At 40.6% G+C, this 20571-nt stretch overlaps 1 protein-coding gene across 9 annotated transcripts in view; it reads left to right on the top strand.

The window, feature by feature from the left end:
- Positions 1 to 20571, top strand: part of LOC106082465 (supervillin) — a 927162-nt gene that overhangs the window by 128611 nt on the left and 777980 nt on the right. For 8 of the 9 annotated variants that reach the window (XM_059360289.1, XM_059360288.1, XM_059360287.1 and 5 more), the window contains one exon: positions 10709 to 15263. In XM_059360289.1, the coding sequence (XP_059216272.1) occupies positions 10709 to 15263 (4555 nt within the window). Of the gene's footprint in view, positions 1 to 10708; positions 15264 to 20571 lie in introns of those variants that run through there. The other variant, XM_059360293.1, reaches the window with a different exon arrangement.

Here is a 20571-nt window from a genome sequence, read left to right as displayed (position 1 = left end):
GCTATACAAATGTTCAAAAAATTCTCTCTCATTTTATTTCCAAAATACTACTTTACCAGAATCAAGGCATTATGTCGTTCGGCTTTTTATAAATTATATCCTCCATCATACCTTTCTACCATAAATCTTGAAATGTGCTATGGCAATTCCCATATCTTGTTTTATTTCATTTTATCTAACATTCAAATGATTTCTTTGTATTTTCCCTCACAAAATTGGTTCTTATATAACAACAAACATTGAAATGTGCTAGTTTTAACACCTATAATTTAAATATTTAGAAATAATATCTACCAATAATGAGACATTCCTAGAAATAACTGTAGCATTATTTCAATTCAATAACCACTCAGAGAGCAATAGGCAACTTTTTTGAATGGTATGAGTTGATAAGAAGACCAATAATTTTTTAGATAAGAAATGCGCTAAAAATGTCCATAAAAAATTGTAAAGACGTTAGTTTTGGACTTTTTTTTGCCATATGGCTCACGTCTCTCAGTGCGTTGTAGTTCCCCTCAAGCCCAGCAATTAACGTTGATAAACAAACTCAGCCACAATGTGTCTCATGTTAATCATACAAAGAAATCTCACTTTTTTTACAATGAAAACCAACTGAAAAATGAAAACAAAAAAAAAAAAAAAAAACGAAACAGCAAACTTTGTTTACACATAAAATTAGAATAGTTAGCAGCGACTGGTGCGTGAACTTGAAAAAATGGTTGTTTGTGTGCTTCATTAATTTTTCGCTTTTTATTTGGGGCCAATATTGTCGATTCCCAGACAACATCATTTATTTTTATACCCTCCACCATAAGATGGGGGGTATACTAATTTCGTCATTCTGTTTGTAACTACTCGAAATATTCGTCTGAGACCCCATAAAGTATATATATTCTTGATCGTCGTGACATTTTATGTCGATCTAGCCATGTCCGTCCGTCTGTCTGTCGAAAGCACGCTAATTTCCGAAGGAGTAAAGCTAGCCACTTGAAATTTTGCACAAATACTTCTTATTAGTGTAGGTCGGTTGGTATTGTAAATGGACCATATCGGTCCATGTTTTGATATAGCTGCCATATAAACCGATCTTGGGTCTTGACTTCTTGAGCCTCTAGAATGCGCAATTCTTATCCGATTGGAATGAAATTTTGTACGGCGTGTTTTTTTATGATATCCAACAACTGTGCCAAGTATGGTTCAAATCGGTCCATAATCTGATATAGCTGCCATATAAACCGATCTTGGGTCTTGACTTCTTGAGCCTCTAGAGGGCGCAATTCTTATCCGATTGGGATGAAATTTTGCACGACGTGTTTTGTTATGACATCCAACAACTGTGCCAAGTATGGTTTAAATCGGTCCATAACCTGATATAGCTGCCATATAAACCGATCTTGGGTCTTGACTTCTTGAGCCTCTAGAGTGCGTAATTCTTATCCGATTGGGATAAAATTTTACACGACGTGTTTTGTTATGATACATAGCAACTGTGGCAAGTATGGCTGAAATCGGTCCATAACCTGATATAGCTGTCATATAAACAGATCTGGGGATTTGACTTCTTGAGCTTCTAGAGGGCGCAATTCCTATCCGATTTGGCTGAAATTTTGCATGACGTATTTTATTTTTACTTTCAACAACTGTGTCAAATAAGGTTCAAATCGGTTCATAACCTGATATAGCTGCCATATAAACCGATCTGGGATCTTGACTTCTTGACCCCTAGAAGTCGCAATTATTATCCGATATGCCTGAAATTTTGTACGACGGATCCTCTCATGACCATCAACAAACGTGTTTATTATGGTCTGAATCGGTCTATAGCCCGATACAGATCCCATATAAATCGTTCTCTCTATTTTACTTCGTGAGCCCCAATGGGCGCAATTCTTATACGAATTGGCTGAAATTTTACACAGGTCTCTAACATATAATTTAATTGTGGTCCGAACCGGACCATATCTTGATATCGTTTTAATAACAGAGCAACTCTTTTCGTATATCCTTTTTTGCCTAAGAAGAGATGCCGGGAAAAGAACTCGACAAATGCGATCCATGGTGGAGGGTATATAAGATTCGGCCCGGCCGAACTTAGCACGCTTTTACTTGTTTATAAACAGTATTATTGTGATTGTAATGGACAAAAATTCAGTAGAGTATTTTTATCAATGATTTCAATGTAAGTCTGCGAATAAAGCTACGACTTTTTTGGTGCTATAAATTATTTACTTTATTTTTAACACCCTTCGCCATAGGATAAACGGTGTACTGACTTTGTCATTTATAGAGCCCTGAACGAGTGGTTAAGACCCTCGAGTATATTAGGCTATATATTAGTCAATATATATCCTCGCCCGTCCGTCTGTGGAAAACACGCAATTTTCGGAACGAATAGAGCTACACGCTGCAAATTTTGCAAAAATATGTTTTGCCTATTGATGTAGGTCGGTTGGCATTGTAGTACGAAAATCGGTTCATGTCCATGTCAAAATTGAACTTCAGGAGTCTCAAATTAAAATTGAAAACAGAAAAAATTTAAACTATGTTAAATTATCAAATTTGTACAAAAAATTAAAAAATTTGCTGAAATCGGACCTATAAAAGAATTTGTGTTGTTGATTAACAATTTTTATATTTGGATTTATGATAAGCTTAACAATCCAATTAAGTTGGTTAATAACTCAATTAACCGATTAATTTAAATTTCTCATGGTTTAGGTTAGGTTGAAAAGAGGGTGCAGATATTAATCCGCCCCATGTCACTATGGGCATACACCTAAGCCAATAATCGGTTTGTTTGTGCTCTCAAAACTATAAAGTAACCTCTAAATAACATTTCTTTTAAATAACGTTTTTACTGTGTTAATAAAAACAAGCAAGAGCGTGCTAAGTTCGGCCGGGACGAATCTTTTATAGTCTCCACCATGGATCGCATTTGTCGAGTTCTATGCGCGGTATCTCTTTTTAGGCAAACAAGGAATATTGAATAAGAACTGTTATGCTATTAGAGCTATATTCATTTTTAGTCCGATTCGGACCATAAATAAATGCTGAACATTGTAGAAGTTATTCTGTAATATTTCAGTTCATTCGGATAAGAATTGCGCCTTGTAGGAGCTCAAGCAGCAAAATCGGGAGATCGGTTTATATGGGAGCTGTATCAAGCTATTGATCGATTCAGACCATATTGCAGACGTAAGTTGAAGGTCATGAGAGAAGCCGTTGTATAAAGTTTCAGCCAAAATGAGAATTGGATGAGAATTGCGCCCTCTAGAGGCTTAAGAAGTCAAGATCCCAGATCGGTTTATATGGCCGATTTGCGCCATACTTAACACAGTCATTGGAAGTCATAACAAAACACCTCATGTAAAATTTCAGCCAAATCGGATGAGAATTACGCGCTCTAAAGGCTCAAGAAGTCAAGACCCAAGGTCGGTTTATATACCAGCTATACAAGATTATGAACCGATTTGAATCATACTTAACACAGTTATTGGAAGTGATACCAAAACACCTCGTGCAAAATTTCAGTCAAATCGGATGAGAATTGCGCGCTGTATTGGCTCAAGAAGTCAAGACCCAAGATCGGTTTATATGGCAGCTATATCAAAACATGGGTCGATTTGGCCCATTTACCATCTCAACTGACCTCCACTAATAGAAAGTATTTGTGCAAAATTTCAAGCGCCTAGCTTTACTCCTTCGAAAGTTAGCATGCTTTTGACAGACAGACGGACGGACAGACAGACAAAATGACATAACGATCAAGAATATATATACTTTATGGGGTCTCGACGCTTATTTCGAGGTATTACAAACAGAATAACGAAATTAGTGAACCCCCATCCTATGGTGAAGGGTATAAAAAGTAAATAAAAAGGCGTTTGGATACCCACCACCCCGGGTATATATGTAAACCACCTTTCGTCAAAATCCGGTGAAAAACGCATCCCTTATGCCCCATAGCAACTAAATCGAAATATGTTCCGATTTGGACCAAATACCAATAAGTACAAGACATTGTTCAATTGTGTATAACAAAATATTGGTCTTTTTAGTAGTTATATCTAAATATAAACCGATCAGAACCATATACGACACGGATGTCGAAAAGCCTAACGTGTCAAATTTCAGTAAAATTATAGGACCAAGACTTTAAATCGTGATATCGGTCTATATGACAGCTATATCCAAATCTGGACAGATTTGAGCCAAGTTGCAGAAAAATGTCGAAGAGCCTAACACAACTCACTGTCCCAAATTTCGGCGACATCGGACAATAAATGCGCCTTTTATGGGCCCAAAACCATAAATCGAGAGATCGGTCTATATGGCAGCTACATCTTAGTCTGAACCGATCTGCGCCATATTGCAGAAGTACGTCGAGGGGCTTAACATAACTCACTGTCAAAACCATAAATCGAGAGATCGGTCTATATGGCAGCTATATCCAAATCAGGACCGATCTGGGCCAAACTGAAGAAGGATGTCGAAGGGCCTAATACAACTCACTGTCCCAAATTTTGGCAAAATCGGACAATAAATGTGCCTTTTATGGGCCCAAAACCTTAAATCGAGAGATCGGTCTATATGGCAGCTATATCCAAATCTGGACCGATCTGGGCCAAATTGAAGAAATATGTCGGAGGGCCTAACACAACTCGCCGTCCCAAATTTCAGCAAAATCGTATAATAAATGTGGCTTTTATGAGCGTAAGGCCGTAAATCGGCGGATCGGTCTATATGGCGACTATATCCAAATCTGGACTGGTCTGGGCCAAATTGAAGAAGAATGTCGAGTGGCCAAACATAACTCACTGTCAGCAAAATCGGATAATAAATGTGGATTTTATGGATCGGTCTATATGGGGACTATATCAAGATATAGTCGGATATAGCCCATCTTCGAACTTAACGCAGGTTATGGACGAAAATAAGAATCTGTGCAAAGTTTTAGCTCAATATCTCTATTTTTAAAGACGGTAGTGTAATCTCAACAGACAGACGGACGGACATGGCTAGATGGTCTTAGATTTTTACGCTGACAAGAATATATATACTTCCTAGGAAATGGATATTTCGATTTGTTGCAAACGGAATGACGAAATGAATATACCCCCATCCTTAGGTGGTGGTAAAAAATAATTGATATATTTCACACAAATAAAAAACTTTATTTCATTAGATTAAAGTGCGCATAAAAGATGAAAAACATTGCTAAAAAATATTTGTATTTTTTCTTAATGGTCCCAGGCTTCTAAAAAAAGAAAAAATTTCGTCGAGTTTTGTTTTTTTTTCTTTTCTTTTGTGTAATAGCTTTTGACCATTTTCGTGCGCATATTGATAAGATCTGCCACGTGATGTGCATCGTTTTTGTCTTCAAAAACATTTTATCAAATTGTTGATGCTTTCAATTGCTTTCGTGAAGCCAACTTTTGCTTGTTGAATGTCTTGCTCTACAATTAGGACATCGCTTTCATTATCAGACACTTCGAAATCATCGTTTTCTTCCGTAATTTGATCCTCGTTTCAGTTTTTAATATCATCAATGTTGATGTTGACATTATCACCTAACCTCCGACATCAACAATTGAACTTCTCGAAGTGCATCGTGCATAGCACTATTTGATTTAATCCATTCTGACAACGGAGTGTTATGTTTACTATCGTACTGATTACATCCCACTTTTTTATCTTATTCCACGCTTTTATAAGAACAAGATTTGAAAAGCAAAATAGCATCACGAATCGAATGTGCCTTCAAAATACTTTCAATTAGAACTTGACCAATCTTATTGGATTTTGATACAGGGCTGCAAAACTGCTGTTACGTTAGGTTTAGCAATGAAAACATTGCTACAATGTTTTCATCATCAGACTTTAGTATTTCAATTGTCTTATGTGCAGTGCAGTTATCAACCACCAATAATTCCTTAGGTGGAAAATTATTTTCTGCAGAAAATTTTCAAACCTATAAAAATTTACACATCTTAAGTAGCAAATTAAAAATTAAGTCAATAAAATAACTTTACCTGTTTTATAAATGAGTTGTGGAACCAGTTGAATAACAACTGTGAATTCACGACTTCTTGGAATTGCCGTATTCCAACGCATTTTCAAATCCCTTAAAGCAACGCAAAAATTTTATCCGGTAAAAAACGATAAAATAGACCAGATTCATCTGCGTTATATAGTTGCGAGTCGGAGATGCTCATTTCATCAATTTTGCTCTTAAATGATGAATAAAAGTTGTAACATCTGACATATCGCTTGAAAGAATTTCCTCACAAATTTTCAGATGGCGAATGCCTTAATTCAGGAACCATGGACGACCCGGAACAAAGTTTCTGGACTGAACCATATCAACTACCATTTATTCTATGCTAACTCTGGTACTCGGTCGAGGACCTGCGTTATTTTCCACAACAATTAAAATTATGTATTTTTACCAGAGGTCTCAACGTCGGATGCAACAGTGATGAGACAGGGAGATGGTGGAGCATACCTGGCATTACTTTATCTGCCTCTCGGCTCTCCAATACTGCCACCTACGACGGAGCTGCAATGGTTGGTGAGGAAAGCAAAACAGACAGGAAATGTGGTACTAATAGGGTGCGATGCGAACTCTCACCTCTTTTTGTAGGGTAGTACCAACATTAATAAGCGGGGCCAAGCCACGGCAGAATTCGTGAATGCTAACGACCTAATTACACTCTACACTACACTTACAATATTAGTAACACCGCCACCTTTGTTAATAGGATTAGGGAGGAAGTTTGAGATGTGACAATATGTTCGGAAAATCTAATCGATGAGGTTCAAATTGGAGGGTCTCCATGAATCTTTCCTTCTCAGACCATCGCTACATTACGTTTAGAATAGCACGGCCAGCGCCGAATCCTATAAGGTTCCGGAATAAGTTGAAAACCAACTGGCCAAAATTCGGAAGACCGAAGAAGAAAAAATGATTTAGATTGTCCAAGCATAGAAGACATTGATGACAATGTCAACAGGTTTACGACTGCTTTAGTGGAGTCTTTTGAAGATAGTTGTCCTCTTCGAGAAAGGAAGTCAGCCCATGAAAAACCCTGGATGACCGGGGAGATTCGCAACATTGGGAAAGAGGTCCGCAGACTTTATAACAGAGCTCATCACAAAAAAGCGGAAGTTTACTGCACACGGCTCAAGGAATACAATAAGATTATCAGAGCGGCAAAACGTGTCCCCTGGAAGCTTTTCTGCGAACAGGTCAATAGCGTTAATGACCCTGACAATATGATAAAGTTTCTTTCAAAAAACCCATGTCCAAACTGTCTCCACAGGATACGATATGGGAGTGAGAGCAGAGACAACGGAGGACATATTGAGCCCGGCAAGGGCTTGGGTATATTGTGAACACCATGATGAAGAGTATGACATATAATAATTTATACCCAAACCCAGCAAGATAAGTTATGCGACAATAAAGGCCTATAGACCTATAACCCTTACATCCTTTCTACTCAAAACCATGAACGTATTGTGGACACCATGATAAAGGGTAGGACATCCAGCGAACTGCTCAAAGACAAACAGCATGCCTAGTAAGGGAAGGTCGGTGGAGACTGCCCTTCGCGAGGCTGTGCATAAAATACAAGAATCCTTCGATGCCAAGACGAACACATTGGCGGTTTGCATTGACATCCAGGGGGCCTTTAACAATGTGCGGACCGACACATTGATCCAATCCTTAGACCAGTACCGGGTGGACCCGGTCCTTAGAGACTGGATAAACCATATGCTAATGAACTGGTGGATAAATTGTGTGCCCCATGGCATAAATATAAAAGACAAAGTGGCACAAGACACGCCACAGGGGGGTATTTTATCGCCACTGCTATGGGTGACCACCATAAATGACCTATTACGGATGCTGACTGAGGAGGGATTTGAATCCGTCTGCTATTCCGACGATCTTATAATACTTCTAAGGAGTAAGGATCCGAACGAGGTATGCAGAAGGGCCGAAAGGGTCTTTCATATGCCATATGACTGGGCTAGACGCAGGGGTTTCAATGTTAGCCCAGAGAAGACTGAGGAAGACGAATTTGGGTAAATTTGACGCACCACTTTTCCTCAACAAAACAATTTCGATATCTGACAAGGTCAAATACTTAGGAGTGATCTTGGATAGGAAACTTAATTGGAAGTACCACAGTCGGGAGCGTACTGAGAAGGCTCACATATGATGAGCACTATGTAGACGGGCCGTTGGCTCGAAATGGGGCCTGAATCCAGGGATGGTCCACTGGCTCTACATAAGCGTGATTAGAACAATACTTTCTTACGCCTCAGTAGTTTGGTGGACAGCTATGGAGAAAAAGTGCAACATGAGGACCATACAACAGGTTCAGAGATCATGTTGTCTTGGCATAGGCGGAGCGATGAAGACCACGCCCTTTAAGGCACTGGAGGCTATTCTAGATATTCGACCCATAGACATACAGATTAAGTGTGAGGCAGTCATTGCGGCTATGAGACTTAAGGCGATGGGAGAATGGATTGAGGATGGGATCAGCTCATACTATCGCAGTCTAATCGAGGCGCCGATAGGAAACCTGAAAGAAATGAATGAGGTTTCCGGTCGGATACCCGAGACGACACTTGAGGTCGAGTGCGAGGCACTGCTGCCAGCGACACAGTCTTGGACTGACGACACCCTAGTATTGCCATCTGGATGATCATGTTACACGGATGGATAAAAGCTAAAGGGCGGAGTGGGCCTGGGAGTTTACATTGAGAACCCAGGAACGGAGATCTGTTTTAGACTGCCTGACCATAATACGGTACTGCAGGCGGAGATCCGGGTGATCACGGGATGCGTGAGGTGTCACGGACAGTAAAATGACCATTAGGGCAATAACAAGCAGGACAGTTAATTATTAACGCCTTCTCTGATTATGACACAATCCGCATCGTTTGGGTGCCGGGCCATAACGGAGAAAGGGGGACATGAAAGGACAGACGATTTGGCAGTTAAAGCCCTAAGACTGCCGACAATTAACATGGTTAACCCGAAGCCTTTGGGGTCGACGCAATCCAAGTTAAAGGCGTGGGCTACGAACGGAAACAGTCGGTAAGACGGCGAAAATCCTATGGGGTGATCCGTATCGTGAGAGGAAGAGGCTTTTACTGAAAGGAAGTAAGAAGGAGGTCAGTATAGCTTTTGGTATCATAATGGGACACATAGGACTACGAGCAAAATGCAAAATCTGTGCGGCAAGTGATAGCATGTGATGAGACGTTGTAGCATTTCTTATGTCCTTGCCCGGCTTTCGCGGCTAAAAGACACAGGTACTTAGGTGGGGATACAATACCAGATATGATCCAACTTAGAAGAGTGGTATGGAAAACAACGCCCCGGTAACCGAGTTGGTAGCGTACTTAGATTACCAGTGCAGGGGTCGTGGGTTCGATTGCCGCCAGAAGCCTTGGTCTGTCACTACTGTGGTATCACAATGGACTTATAATTGTCTAAGTGAGTTTGTAAAGGACTGCCACTCTTACTTAACCAAACCTATGGAAAACAATTATGGATTTTATGAGTAGCACGGAATTGCTAACTTAAAATGTTCTTTTTCTATTAAGGTTTCTCTTTAGTTTTTTGAACGCACAACAAGCTGATTACTGGCTTACACGTATGTCCATAGTGGCATGGGGCTGATTAATATGCGCACCCTCTTTTCAACCTTACCTAACCCAACCTTCTCGTAAAAATGTCCCATACGTTTTTGCATATGCCTAATACCATTATCATGTTGATTACAATGACAATAGGCCGATTGTTATGATTTGATTCTACAGATATTTTATTACTGATAATTTGCAAAGCCAAAAATTTTAATTCAGTACAACGTAATCGCAATATTAATAAAAAAAATCGATAACACTTTCACTGCCGTAATCTCAGCCTTTTCTCTGTGCCGAACGCCATAAATAATAAAAATTATTATTTTTTTAATAAGTTTTATTTTTTTTATGGTATTTTCCTTACATTTTTTTAAATTAATACAAATAAATTGTATCAGTGGACTTTTTCCAAATGTTTTTATTGCTGATGCTTTTTTCATTTATTTCATTTTATTTTTAGTCTAAACGAGGTGATGATCAATTTAGTTTTGGTTTAATTAGTCTCATGATTGACTCAGTGTGCCTGACATAGTCACACACATCGTCTGGCCTCATGAAGGGGGTTGAATGGATTTTTTCTTAATTTATTGTAATTTAAACAAATAGAGACACTAAGGAGAATATTTTTAAGTTCAGAGACGACTGTTAGCGAGGTGCTAAAATATTTATAAATCATCATCAACTAAACAGAAGCATTTTTCTGGATACGATAATGAAATATAAACAAAAAATTTTAAGAAGTGAGGTACGAGGAATGGTACATAAGAACACCAAGTGAGGGAAGGGGGGGCTTTTGGCAATAAAAGCTTTTTCCTAAAACAAATAAAAGATCAGATATACGTTTTTGTTGATATTTGGTATATTTGTATAAAGGGGAATATTTAAAAGGAGATTTTTAATATAATTGCCGGCTGTATAGGGCAAAATTGTTTATTATGTGGACTTGGCATTTGATGACCTATAATCTCTATCAATCAATCTCCCTCCGTCTATACATATTAGTTTACTTATAGTCATTTTTCTCTTATTTATCTTTCAGACTGTACAATCGTCGTGGCGGCCCCAGTTGCCATTGCCCCAGGAGATTCAACTCTCAAATGAAAACATCAACCACCAATATCACCACCACCCAAATCAACTTAGCAGCGTACACCAACAACAACAGGACGCCGACTACGAAGAGGACCTTAACAAAATACAAATTATCGAAAGCGACATGGATCGTTTTCACAAAAAGGATCCATCGTTTAATGGCTCACAAATTTCGAATGGCAGCAATGGTCCCAATAGCTCCAACAAGAAATGGTCCTTTGGCCGACTCTTTAGGCGTGGTAAAAAGGAAATCGAATCCGAGTCCTCATCAGAGGATGATCGTAAGGCTGGTTTCTCGCCAGCACAAAAATATCCCCGCACTAGTTCGGCAGCAGCCACCTCAACACCAAATAAAAAGTCCAAGTCAAAGTCCTCCGCAACAGCAGGTAATCGAAAAATGACAGGGAGTGGTTTCGATCACATTGTAGTTAGCCCCACTTCGGGTAACTCCTCATCGACAGTGACCTCACCGGTGGGCCAGCACATAGATAATGAGTTCTTTTTGCCAGTGGAAACGATATCACCGATGGGTTCTCAGGAGCCCTTTTATCAAAACAACAACAACAACCAACACCAGCAAACTGGGCAAGGACAGCGTTTGCATCAGTCTCAACAGTACCTGCCACATGTACCTCAAACGCAACAACAGCTGATGAGCAAATCTGTCCATTCTCTGGATCGTCGTTCAACAAGATCTGCAAAACCAAAGCCTACAGGACCGAAACCGCATAATCATCCCATACATAGTCCACATGTAATGGGAGCTTGTTCCTCCAGTGAGGAGGAACTGATATCTCTGAATTCGTCTACCTTTTCGAAATATCGCAGTGACGAAAGCATTCACAGCGGTGGGCAAGGTAACAATGGCAGCATAGGAGGAAGTGGAGGCAGCCGCAGAAGTAGAGCTGCACGCAATGAACGCTACTATAAACGTTTGTCCCGCGATGGAGAGGTTAGCCATGGTCAGGTGCCCATTATGTTTGCCCAACAGCCCACTCAAAGGTGGAAAACGCAACCGGTGCCTTTGTCCATATATCAGGCGCAGCCAGCCCGCCCGCATATGCAACAACCTCAGGCCCAGGTGCGCTCCTCGGCGGATAATGTGCAACATTCTAAGCTGCGCAATACCACCAGCCTGCAACACATGGCTCCCTATGTGCAGTGGAATCAGCAGCGCCAACAACAGCAACCAAAGAATTTGCAAAATTCTGTGAATGCTGCCAAACGCAGCATTAGCTACGACAGCCAGATACATTTGCAAAATGTTGGCGGCAGAATGCAATCGAAACCTCTGCCTCCTCCGCCGCCGCCCAGAGACCCTCTGCGTAAGGTTAATATCAGTGGACATATACAGGATGGAAGCTCGGGGGACTTAAGACCCATATCCTACGCCTTTGATCAAGCCGGAGTACCGGTGTTGCCTGCTACTGGTCTTAGTGGAAGATGTGTTTCGGATGATAAAATTTGGGCCCAGCATCAGCCGCAATACCAGTCCATACGTTCATTGAACATTGTGCCCAACCATGGAACTCCAGCTCAGCCTCAACACAGGCGCTTTATCACTAGGGCCGATCGCGATGCCCATCCTGGCAAGAAATCCCTGCCAAATGGTTTAGATTTTCATTATGTGGCCGATGCTACACCACGTTCTCGCAAACCCATACACATGCTGGATACCAGCAATGCCTCCTATGTGGATGAGGTCGAAGACCCTCCGTCATCCGGGGTATTGCGCACCACCAAAAGCGGTTTGCCCACTTCTCCCACCAAACTGAATGCCAACGAGTTTTGGAAACGTATGGAGGGCTCCTCCCAAAATATTGCCACTCCCACTCCGGTGCCTAGGGGTCGTGATGTGCAGAGGAGTGTGGTAGATGCTGGTATGAAACCCAGATCAGTTTCCACCTCCCGGGTGCCAGAAATGAGAGCTTATCCCATGCCCATGTACTCGGAGGTATACAAGCCGAATAAGACGCAGCGCACTAGTCCACAGCAAAGACCCAGCTCTCCTCGCCCCAATTACGGTCACGATGAGGTTGATGGTGTTGTATGTGGTAGTCTGCGCATTCAACCAGGTCAGGATAATGCCAGCAATTTTGTTGAGATACGTAACCGAGATGTGGTCAAGTCTCAATCAATGCCAGAGCACTATCACAGGCGCTCGGGTGAAATACCCAATACACCGAACAAATATGAGGAATATGTCAACGAACGTCGGGAACAGCACCAGAAAGCCCCGCAACCACCACAGAGAAAACTTAGTGGTGGTACTGCGGTCGCCGTTGGTATACCCCATATACCACAGTTCAGTTTTCCACGCAAGAAGCCAGCCAATCTGGAGGAGGCCATCAATGAGTTGGAAGCCATTTACAAATCGTTGGGCCTGACCGAACCTGAGCCGGAGGTGGTAAAAAAAGATAGGGTGCCCACACCCAATGATTTTGAAAAGTTTGCCTTGGCTCATGCCCATGAATACGATGACGAGGACTCCCCAACAGGAGAACCAGATCCTATTCGCGATGATGTGGCCTATCGCAATATAAAATTAGCCAATCTGCAGCATAAGACAGTGGAAAAGCAACCACCTTTCGGCATACCCTTGGGACCCATAGTGCCAGCATCGCAAACCGATTATCTGCATGTGGTGCCGAATCAACAGTTGGGCTATGCCCAGGAGGATATGAAGGCTCCTGATGTGGTCAAGGATGATTTGGCCGTGCGGGCTTTACGCAAAGATCCTGCTCAGACAAAGGAAAAGATCCAGTATCCCTCTGGAGGTCTGCAAAAGAAGAATCGCGCTACTCGTACCCAATCGGCCAACATCTATGCCCTCATACAAAGAGATGCCGCCAAGCCATCGGGGGGAGATTTGCTCTCCTATCTGGAGTTAACAAAAAGCATAGATCGATCCGAAAGTATGTCCGATCTACACAAGAAGGAGGCTACAAGTGATGTTCCCTCCACTTTGAAGTTATTGCAAAGCCTGAAGGAGCAAGAACGTGAGCAAACACATGTGCAGTGCACAAAGAAACACCATGTACCCTTTCGCCATCCCAGTCAGGGTGGAGCGATATGCCAACTGCCACAGAAACTAAGTTGCGCAGCGGAGGAGAAGAAATGCCAACATAAACCGGTCCCTATGCCACGCAAGTCTCTTACCCCAGAGCCCCAACATGTTGACACCTACAAAATGGAAGAGGCCCTCAACAAGATAGCCCAAGAAGCTGAAGAGAGCAGCATCAAGTTGAGCCAAGAATTGCAGGAGTTGCGTAAGGAAGCTTTGATAACCAACTCAAAGCCCAAGAGACTGGACTCCCAGGAGGAAAAATTCGAACAGGAACTGCAGGAAATCGAAAAAGTCTCACAGGCTGCCAAGAAATGTGGGAAAATGCTCTTGGATACTTTGCCAGACGCTGTGGACACAGGAGATGAAGGCCAACAGGCCCAACAACAACCAGCCAGGAAATTGCACAAAGAAGATAAACTCATCAAGGCTATCGATCAGGTATCGGAAGCTGCCAACAAGGTCTGCGAGAAGATACTCAAGGACATTGTAACCACCGAGCCACCTGTTGTAGTACAAGAAGCTGTACAAGTGAAACAGCAGCCCAAAGCCATTGAAGAACCCATGAAGGACTCCAAACCACTGGTGTCAAGCGCTTTAGTCATGCCCACTCTGATCAAAAAACTGGATCCCATACAATCGGACAAGATAGAAGCCATTGCCATGCGCTGCATGCGCCAACTGAGCGATTTGGCCGACAGCCACGACTACGACAATCTCAACCAACCCGAAGTAGCAGTGGCCTCCAACTGTAATGTGGAAGATACAAATACCCAAGTAGTCAGCTCCAATGATTTGTCAACTTCTAATCTTACAGAAATGCCCAAACCCCTTGTTAACACAAACCCCAAGCAAATGATCGATGAAATCGATCAAATCATGAGGGAATGCGAAGATCAGGCACGCAAACAAGAGATGGTCCCCACTGCCAAAGTGGGCGGTGAGCCCGCAAAGACAGCAGCCCCGGTCTCCAGTACCACCACCTCCTCCTTCTCGTCCTCCAGTGACTGTTTGGCAAAGTCTTCTAGTCCAACGGCCAGTCGCCGTTTCTCCTCGAGCATAACCTCCTTTAACCCTTACTCATCCAGTGATTATATTAAATCACCCAGTAGCGACTATCATGCACCCAGCACCGATCGTATTAAGTCCTGCAGCACCACCTCCTACGATGTACAATCGACAACCAGTGCTACACCGAACAAAACCATCACCACAACGACGAGCAATGTCAGTTGTTCACCCTCACCGCCACCGCTCAATCTGACACCGGTCAGCAATTGCAGTGCCACCCTGGCCTGCTCCCCAGCACAGAGGGCGCGTTCGTCCTCGCCCTCGCAATACAACTCGTCCGAGGAGCTGGCCATGATCTTTGGCATTGAGGAGCAGACGAAAAAGAATCGCACTCACCAGCAAACACAACAACTACAGAAACACTCAGGTAACAAGGAACCCCCGATGTACTATGCTAAAGACTTTAGAATGCCCGAGCAAGAACAAGAACTAACTGCTGAAAAGGCGGCGGCTGCTGTTGCTGCCACTGCCGCCACCACCGATGCATCCCCCCAAATGTTATGTACTGCTAATGATGAATGCCGTTCCAAAACTAATCCCAATGAATGTTGTGTATTAACCCCCAATGCCTCATGTTCATCCAACACTAACAGTAACAGTGCTAGTATGCCATCATCTGCATCCTCAGTCTCATCTACGACATCTATGCACTCCTCCAGGTTAGAGACTATACCAGAGCTAGGTACAGCCATGTATGCTGATGCGAACCTCTCGCCCAACTTCAATAGGGTCTATGCCAGCAGGGTAAATATTTTAGTAGATAAGGCTCAGGAGACTCAAGGTCAGGAGGTATCGGGGGGAGTAGTAGCAGCTGTCTTAATAACACAATTTGATTCTCTGAGTTCCCTGGATGATAATTCCTCCAATCCAGATTCAGGAAATGTTAGTCTGGCAGATTTCCCTTTGTCCGCTCACGCTCTCAACAACAGTTTGCAGCTGAATTCGTGCTACAATTCCCGATTCGAGATAAGAAATTGTTTTAAAACGGAAATATCCATTAAAACGCAGCAGGTCAAAGAGTGTGAAAGCGAAATAAGTCAGTCTGTTAGTGAAGAGAATAGGGTTCTGGATGAATTTCCACGTTTACCCACAGAAGAGGAACTGTTGGCAAGCCTTAGGGAATCCCAATTGGAATATGAAAATTCCACTTCGGAGGAAGAGTTAGGCTATGATCGGTTGTATGAAAGCAAAGGTAAACCAAAACCTATGGGAGAACGCATACAAATGGCCACCGAAGAGATAATGGCCGAGGTAAGAGCTTTGCAAGCTTCTTCGTTGTATCGGAGTGAGGTCTTAGAGGGGGTCGGTGAAGTGAAAGACAACAGTATTTTAGTATTTAAGAGCGAGGAGCACCAAACCACTTGTGATGACAAGGGGGATGGGTCCACCATTGATTCTGAACCCGAAGAGTCGACTATCTCTGAAAAGTATACATCACTAGAAACCACAGTCAATGAGGATATGGAAGTTCCGCCGAGAAAGCGCAGTGTTGTTTTTGAAACTCCTTTGCTGGAAATGAATATCCTGGAGGAGAAGATTAATTATGAAATAAGCATTAAAGAGGATAAGCAAAGCGTGGAAGACACAGAAAATGAGAGTGCAATCAGAAGTTTGCAGGAAATTGTCTTGCATTGCCAGCAGCTGGAAATAAAAGCTCTGGAAGATGAAGAGCCAATAAGAAGCAAAGTCTCCAGTCTACAAGAGTTGGCACAGCAGAGTTATGATAAGCTCTTGGGTGCAGAGAAGAGCTTCGAGAGTGAAAGAGCTTTCAGCTCAGAAGTTTCCAGCAAGGCGAAAATCCAGAACATTTCAAAAGATGCAAGTGAGCAAAGATTGCGCACCTGGCAAACCCCAGCGGACAATAGAGATGACCTACCTTCGACCAGCCGTCAAAATGCTACCAAGGCTGTTAATATTTTGGGCGAACATCGTCCGAATGCGGTGAATGGTTTGACACTGCTGGAGCACATCGTTGTCGCTTGTGCATTGGGTCTTATAAGCACGGATGATCTCTTGACATTGTTTCTGATCATCATTGGCATTATTATTGTTATAGCCATAGCCTTATTTTGAATTTGAAGATTGGAACTGTTATTGTTGGAATTTTGAAATTTGAAATTTGAAATTTTATGTTTCAACCAACCTCTCACCAAGTGCACTTATTTATTTTTCCACCACAAAAAGCAATCAAATCAGACAACTAAGGAATGAAGTAGTCTTGATTTTTGTATTAAATCCAAAAAAGAAAAAACAAAAAAAAAAACAACGATGTTTTGGACGATTTGTTTCTTAAGTGCAATTATTTTTTTTTACAAAATACAAATAAAAAATTAAACTTTTGTTTTAAATATTTTTTGAAATATGAATTGCCCATATCATGTGTATATACTTCTAAATGTTAACATACATATATATAAATATTTTTTGTTTTTTTTAATTTTTTGTTAATTTTAACATTTAAGTTTAGACTGCAACTTGTGCCAATGATTTAATATTTATAATAATACTTTACTTTTACCATATATATATTTTTTTTATTTCTTAACACATTATTCTTAATATTAATTTTGTATCACCTCTTATAGTTAATGTTCTACGTTTTTGTTTATTTTTTTTTATCAGATTCTTTCTTTCCTATATATTTTCAGCAAAATTTGTAGTTTAAGAGAAGCATTTAACAGTTACCTTAAATAGATTGACTTCTTTTATTTCAAAAGAAATATTTTCGTCCATTTTTAAATGTGTGTGCGTATGAAATATTTTGTTTCTTAACAAACATTTTGTTCTTGTCTTTGACTTTCGATAAGAATGAAACAAATGCTTTTTATCACATTATCAATATTATTGAACAACGAAAGAGGAACTTCTTTAATCCCCTAGTTTTTGTCTTAATTTTTAAGTTACTTTTAATACAAGTGCAACACCATTATTATTATTTTAAGTTGTAATTTTATTTACAAACAAAAAACCATTTATTATTAATCTCAAAAGAAAAAAATCAATAAAAATATTTAAAATTGAAACATATCGTTTAAATTTTGGTATTTTAAATTTTTATTTCATTTGGAAGGACATTATAATTTCCACTTTGATGTGATCACAGTTCAGAAGGTTATTTTGTAATTTTTTTCTTGCGCAATTTTTTTGCCAACAATTCTTGTTTGAACCTTTGAGTGGAGCAGACGCAATTTTATTTCGTTCCTCAAAATTTTTCTGTAACTCGTAATAAGTAGTTATTTTCAAAAAATCCTTAAGTCACTCAAGAATAGCTACGATAGTGTGATCGGCGACAGCATGCTTATTAGGGTGCTTTTATTTTTTTTTTTTTTTGGTAGAACCCGCCTAATGTATTTCATTTTGTTTGATTTTAAGATTTCCCAAATTTGAGCACAATTGGAAGATGTTAACACGTGCTGCTGGGGCGTCAAAGTTTTGAAAATCTCAATTTTTTGGTTATTTGGCGACTTTAGGGACTTAGGCGACCCATATCTCTAAAACGGCTAAAGCTATTTGCACGTGTCATACTTCAAATTAAAAGCCATTCTCTTTTTAACATTTTAAGTTCAATAACGAAGAACATAAGAGTACCGAATTCTAGATAATGAAGCCAATGTCCCTAAAAACGTGCAGGTAACCCTTGTGCTGATAGTCAGTCTGTCGGTTTTTGTAATTCAGGTAGAAATCACATTTATTATCCAATCATCACGAAAATTTGCGCATATCACATTCTTAGCTCAAAAACAAACGTTATCAATATTGGGAAATATCGGTTCAGTTTTAGATATAGCCCGATTTACACTTAAAAGAGCGTAGTTACAATAATTTTGAACGGATATGCATGAAATTCGGTATGGAATGTTGTTCTACCCATCTGAAAGCCTCTGCCAACTTTCATTAAAATCGGTTCAGATTTAGATATAGCTTCCATATAAAGATAGTAGCCGAAGTAGAATTATGGGCTGTAGCGACTGTAGGTTGAAAACTATAATGGAAACTATATTCAAATCTGAACCTAACCTATTTTGATAAAAATTGGCAGAGGCTTTCAGATGGGTAATATAACATTCCATGCCGAATTTCGTGCAAATCCGTCAAAAAATGTTGTAACTACGCCCTTTTAAGTGTAAATCGGGCGAATTATATATAAGGAAGCTATATCTAAATCTGAGCAGTTTTTTTCCCAAAATCCATAGCGTTTGTCTATGGGTTTAGAAAGTGATATATGCAAATTTTCGTGATGATTGCATAACAAATGCAATCTCTAACTTAATTGCAAAAACCGACAAACTGACTATCCGCACAAGGGTTACCTTGCACGTTTTAAGGGACATTGGCTTCATTATCTCGAATTTAATACTACTAACGGTCTTCGTTATTGAACATTAAATGTTTAAAAGAGAATGTCCTTTAATTTGATGTATGACACGGACAAATAGCTTTAGCCGTTTCAGAGATATGGGTCGCCGAAATCGCCAAAGTCGCCAAATAGCTGAAAAAAACGAGATTTTCTAAACTTTGGGGCCCCAATTGTGTCTCAATTTTGGGAATCATAAAGTCTTAAAAAATTAACAATTTTGGGAGGGTGCCGCCAAAAAAAAATCGACATCGATTTTCCCTTTGAGATGAAACCACCCTAATGGAAGCAACCGTAGTGCAGAGGTTAGCATGTCCGCCTTTGACGCTGAACGCCTGGGTCCGAATCCTGGCGAGAACGTCATGAAAATTTTCAACGGTGGTTATCCCCTCCTAATGCTGGCAACACATGCGAGGCACTGTCCCATTTGGTATAGCAGCTATGTAAAAACTTCTCCACAAAGAGGTGTCGCACTGTGGCACGCTGTTCGGACTCGGCTATAAATAGGAGGCCCCTTATCATTGAGCTTCAATTTGAATCGGACAGCACTCATTGATGCATTTGCAATGCATATGGTAAAGACAAGTCCACTGAAACAGACGTCAACAATTTAGTCGCTTCATAGAGGGTTCTCTAGCTGTCAAGGAATACACAACGGTACCATTTCTTTACATTGAAGGTGCTTTCAATAATGGAAAACCGATGTCAATCGTGAAGGTGTTACAGTTTATAGGCATCAACTCTACCGTAAGAAAGTTTATTAATAACTTACTTCTTAAAATATGCATTGCGGAAGGCCTGGGATTTGTAGATCTAACAAATAAAAGCGTGCTTAGTTCGGCCGTGCCTAATCTTGGGAACCCACCACCATGGATTCTGCTAAAAATGTATACAAAATAAATTTAGTTGAAGGGCTTAATTTTATTCTACATACAAAACTTATGTCAAACCAGCAAAAATTAAAGCTTCTGGGAACAATGATGATCGAGAGACCTGTTTACACGGGAGCAATATCAGGTTATAGACGGGTTTGAACCGTAATAGGCACAGTTGTTGTAAGTCATAACAAAACACTACATGCTAAATTCCTGCCAAATCGGACAATAATTGCGGCTTGTAAGAACTCAAGAAGTCAAATCGTGAGATCGGTTTATATGAGAGCTATATCAGGATATAGATCGATTTAGACCGTACTTGGAACAGTTGTTGAAAGTCTTAACAGAACACCATATGCAAAATTTCAGCCAAATCGGACAATAATTGCGGACAAAAATTTCGGCTTGTAAGGACTCAAGAAGTCAAATCGGGAGATCGGTTTATA

The sequence above is a fragment of the Stomoxys calcitrans genome, chromosome 1 (assembly GCF_963082655.1).
Source record: "Stomoxys calcitrans chromosome 1, idStoCalc2.1, whole genome shotgun sequence".
NCBI classification, from domain to species: Eukaryota; Metazoa; Arthropoda; class Insecta; order Diptera; family Muscidae; genus Stomoxys; species Stomoxys calcitrans.
Note: the sequence above shows the minus strand (reverse complement) of the source record. Positions and strands in the feature narration are given on the sequence as shown.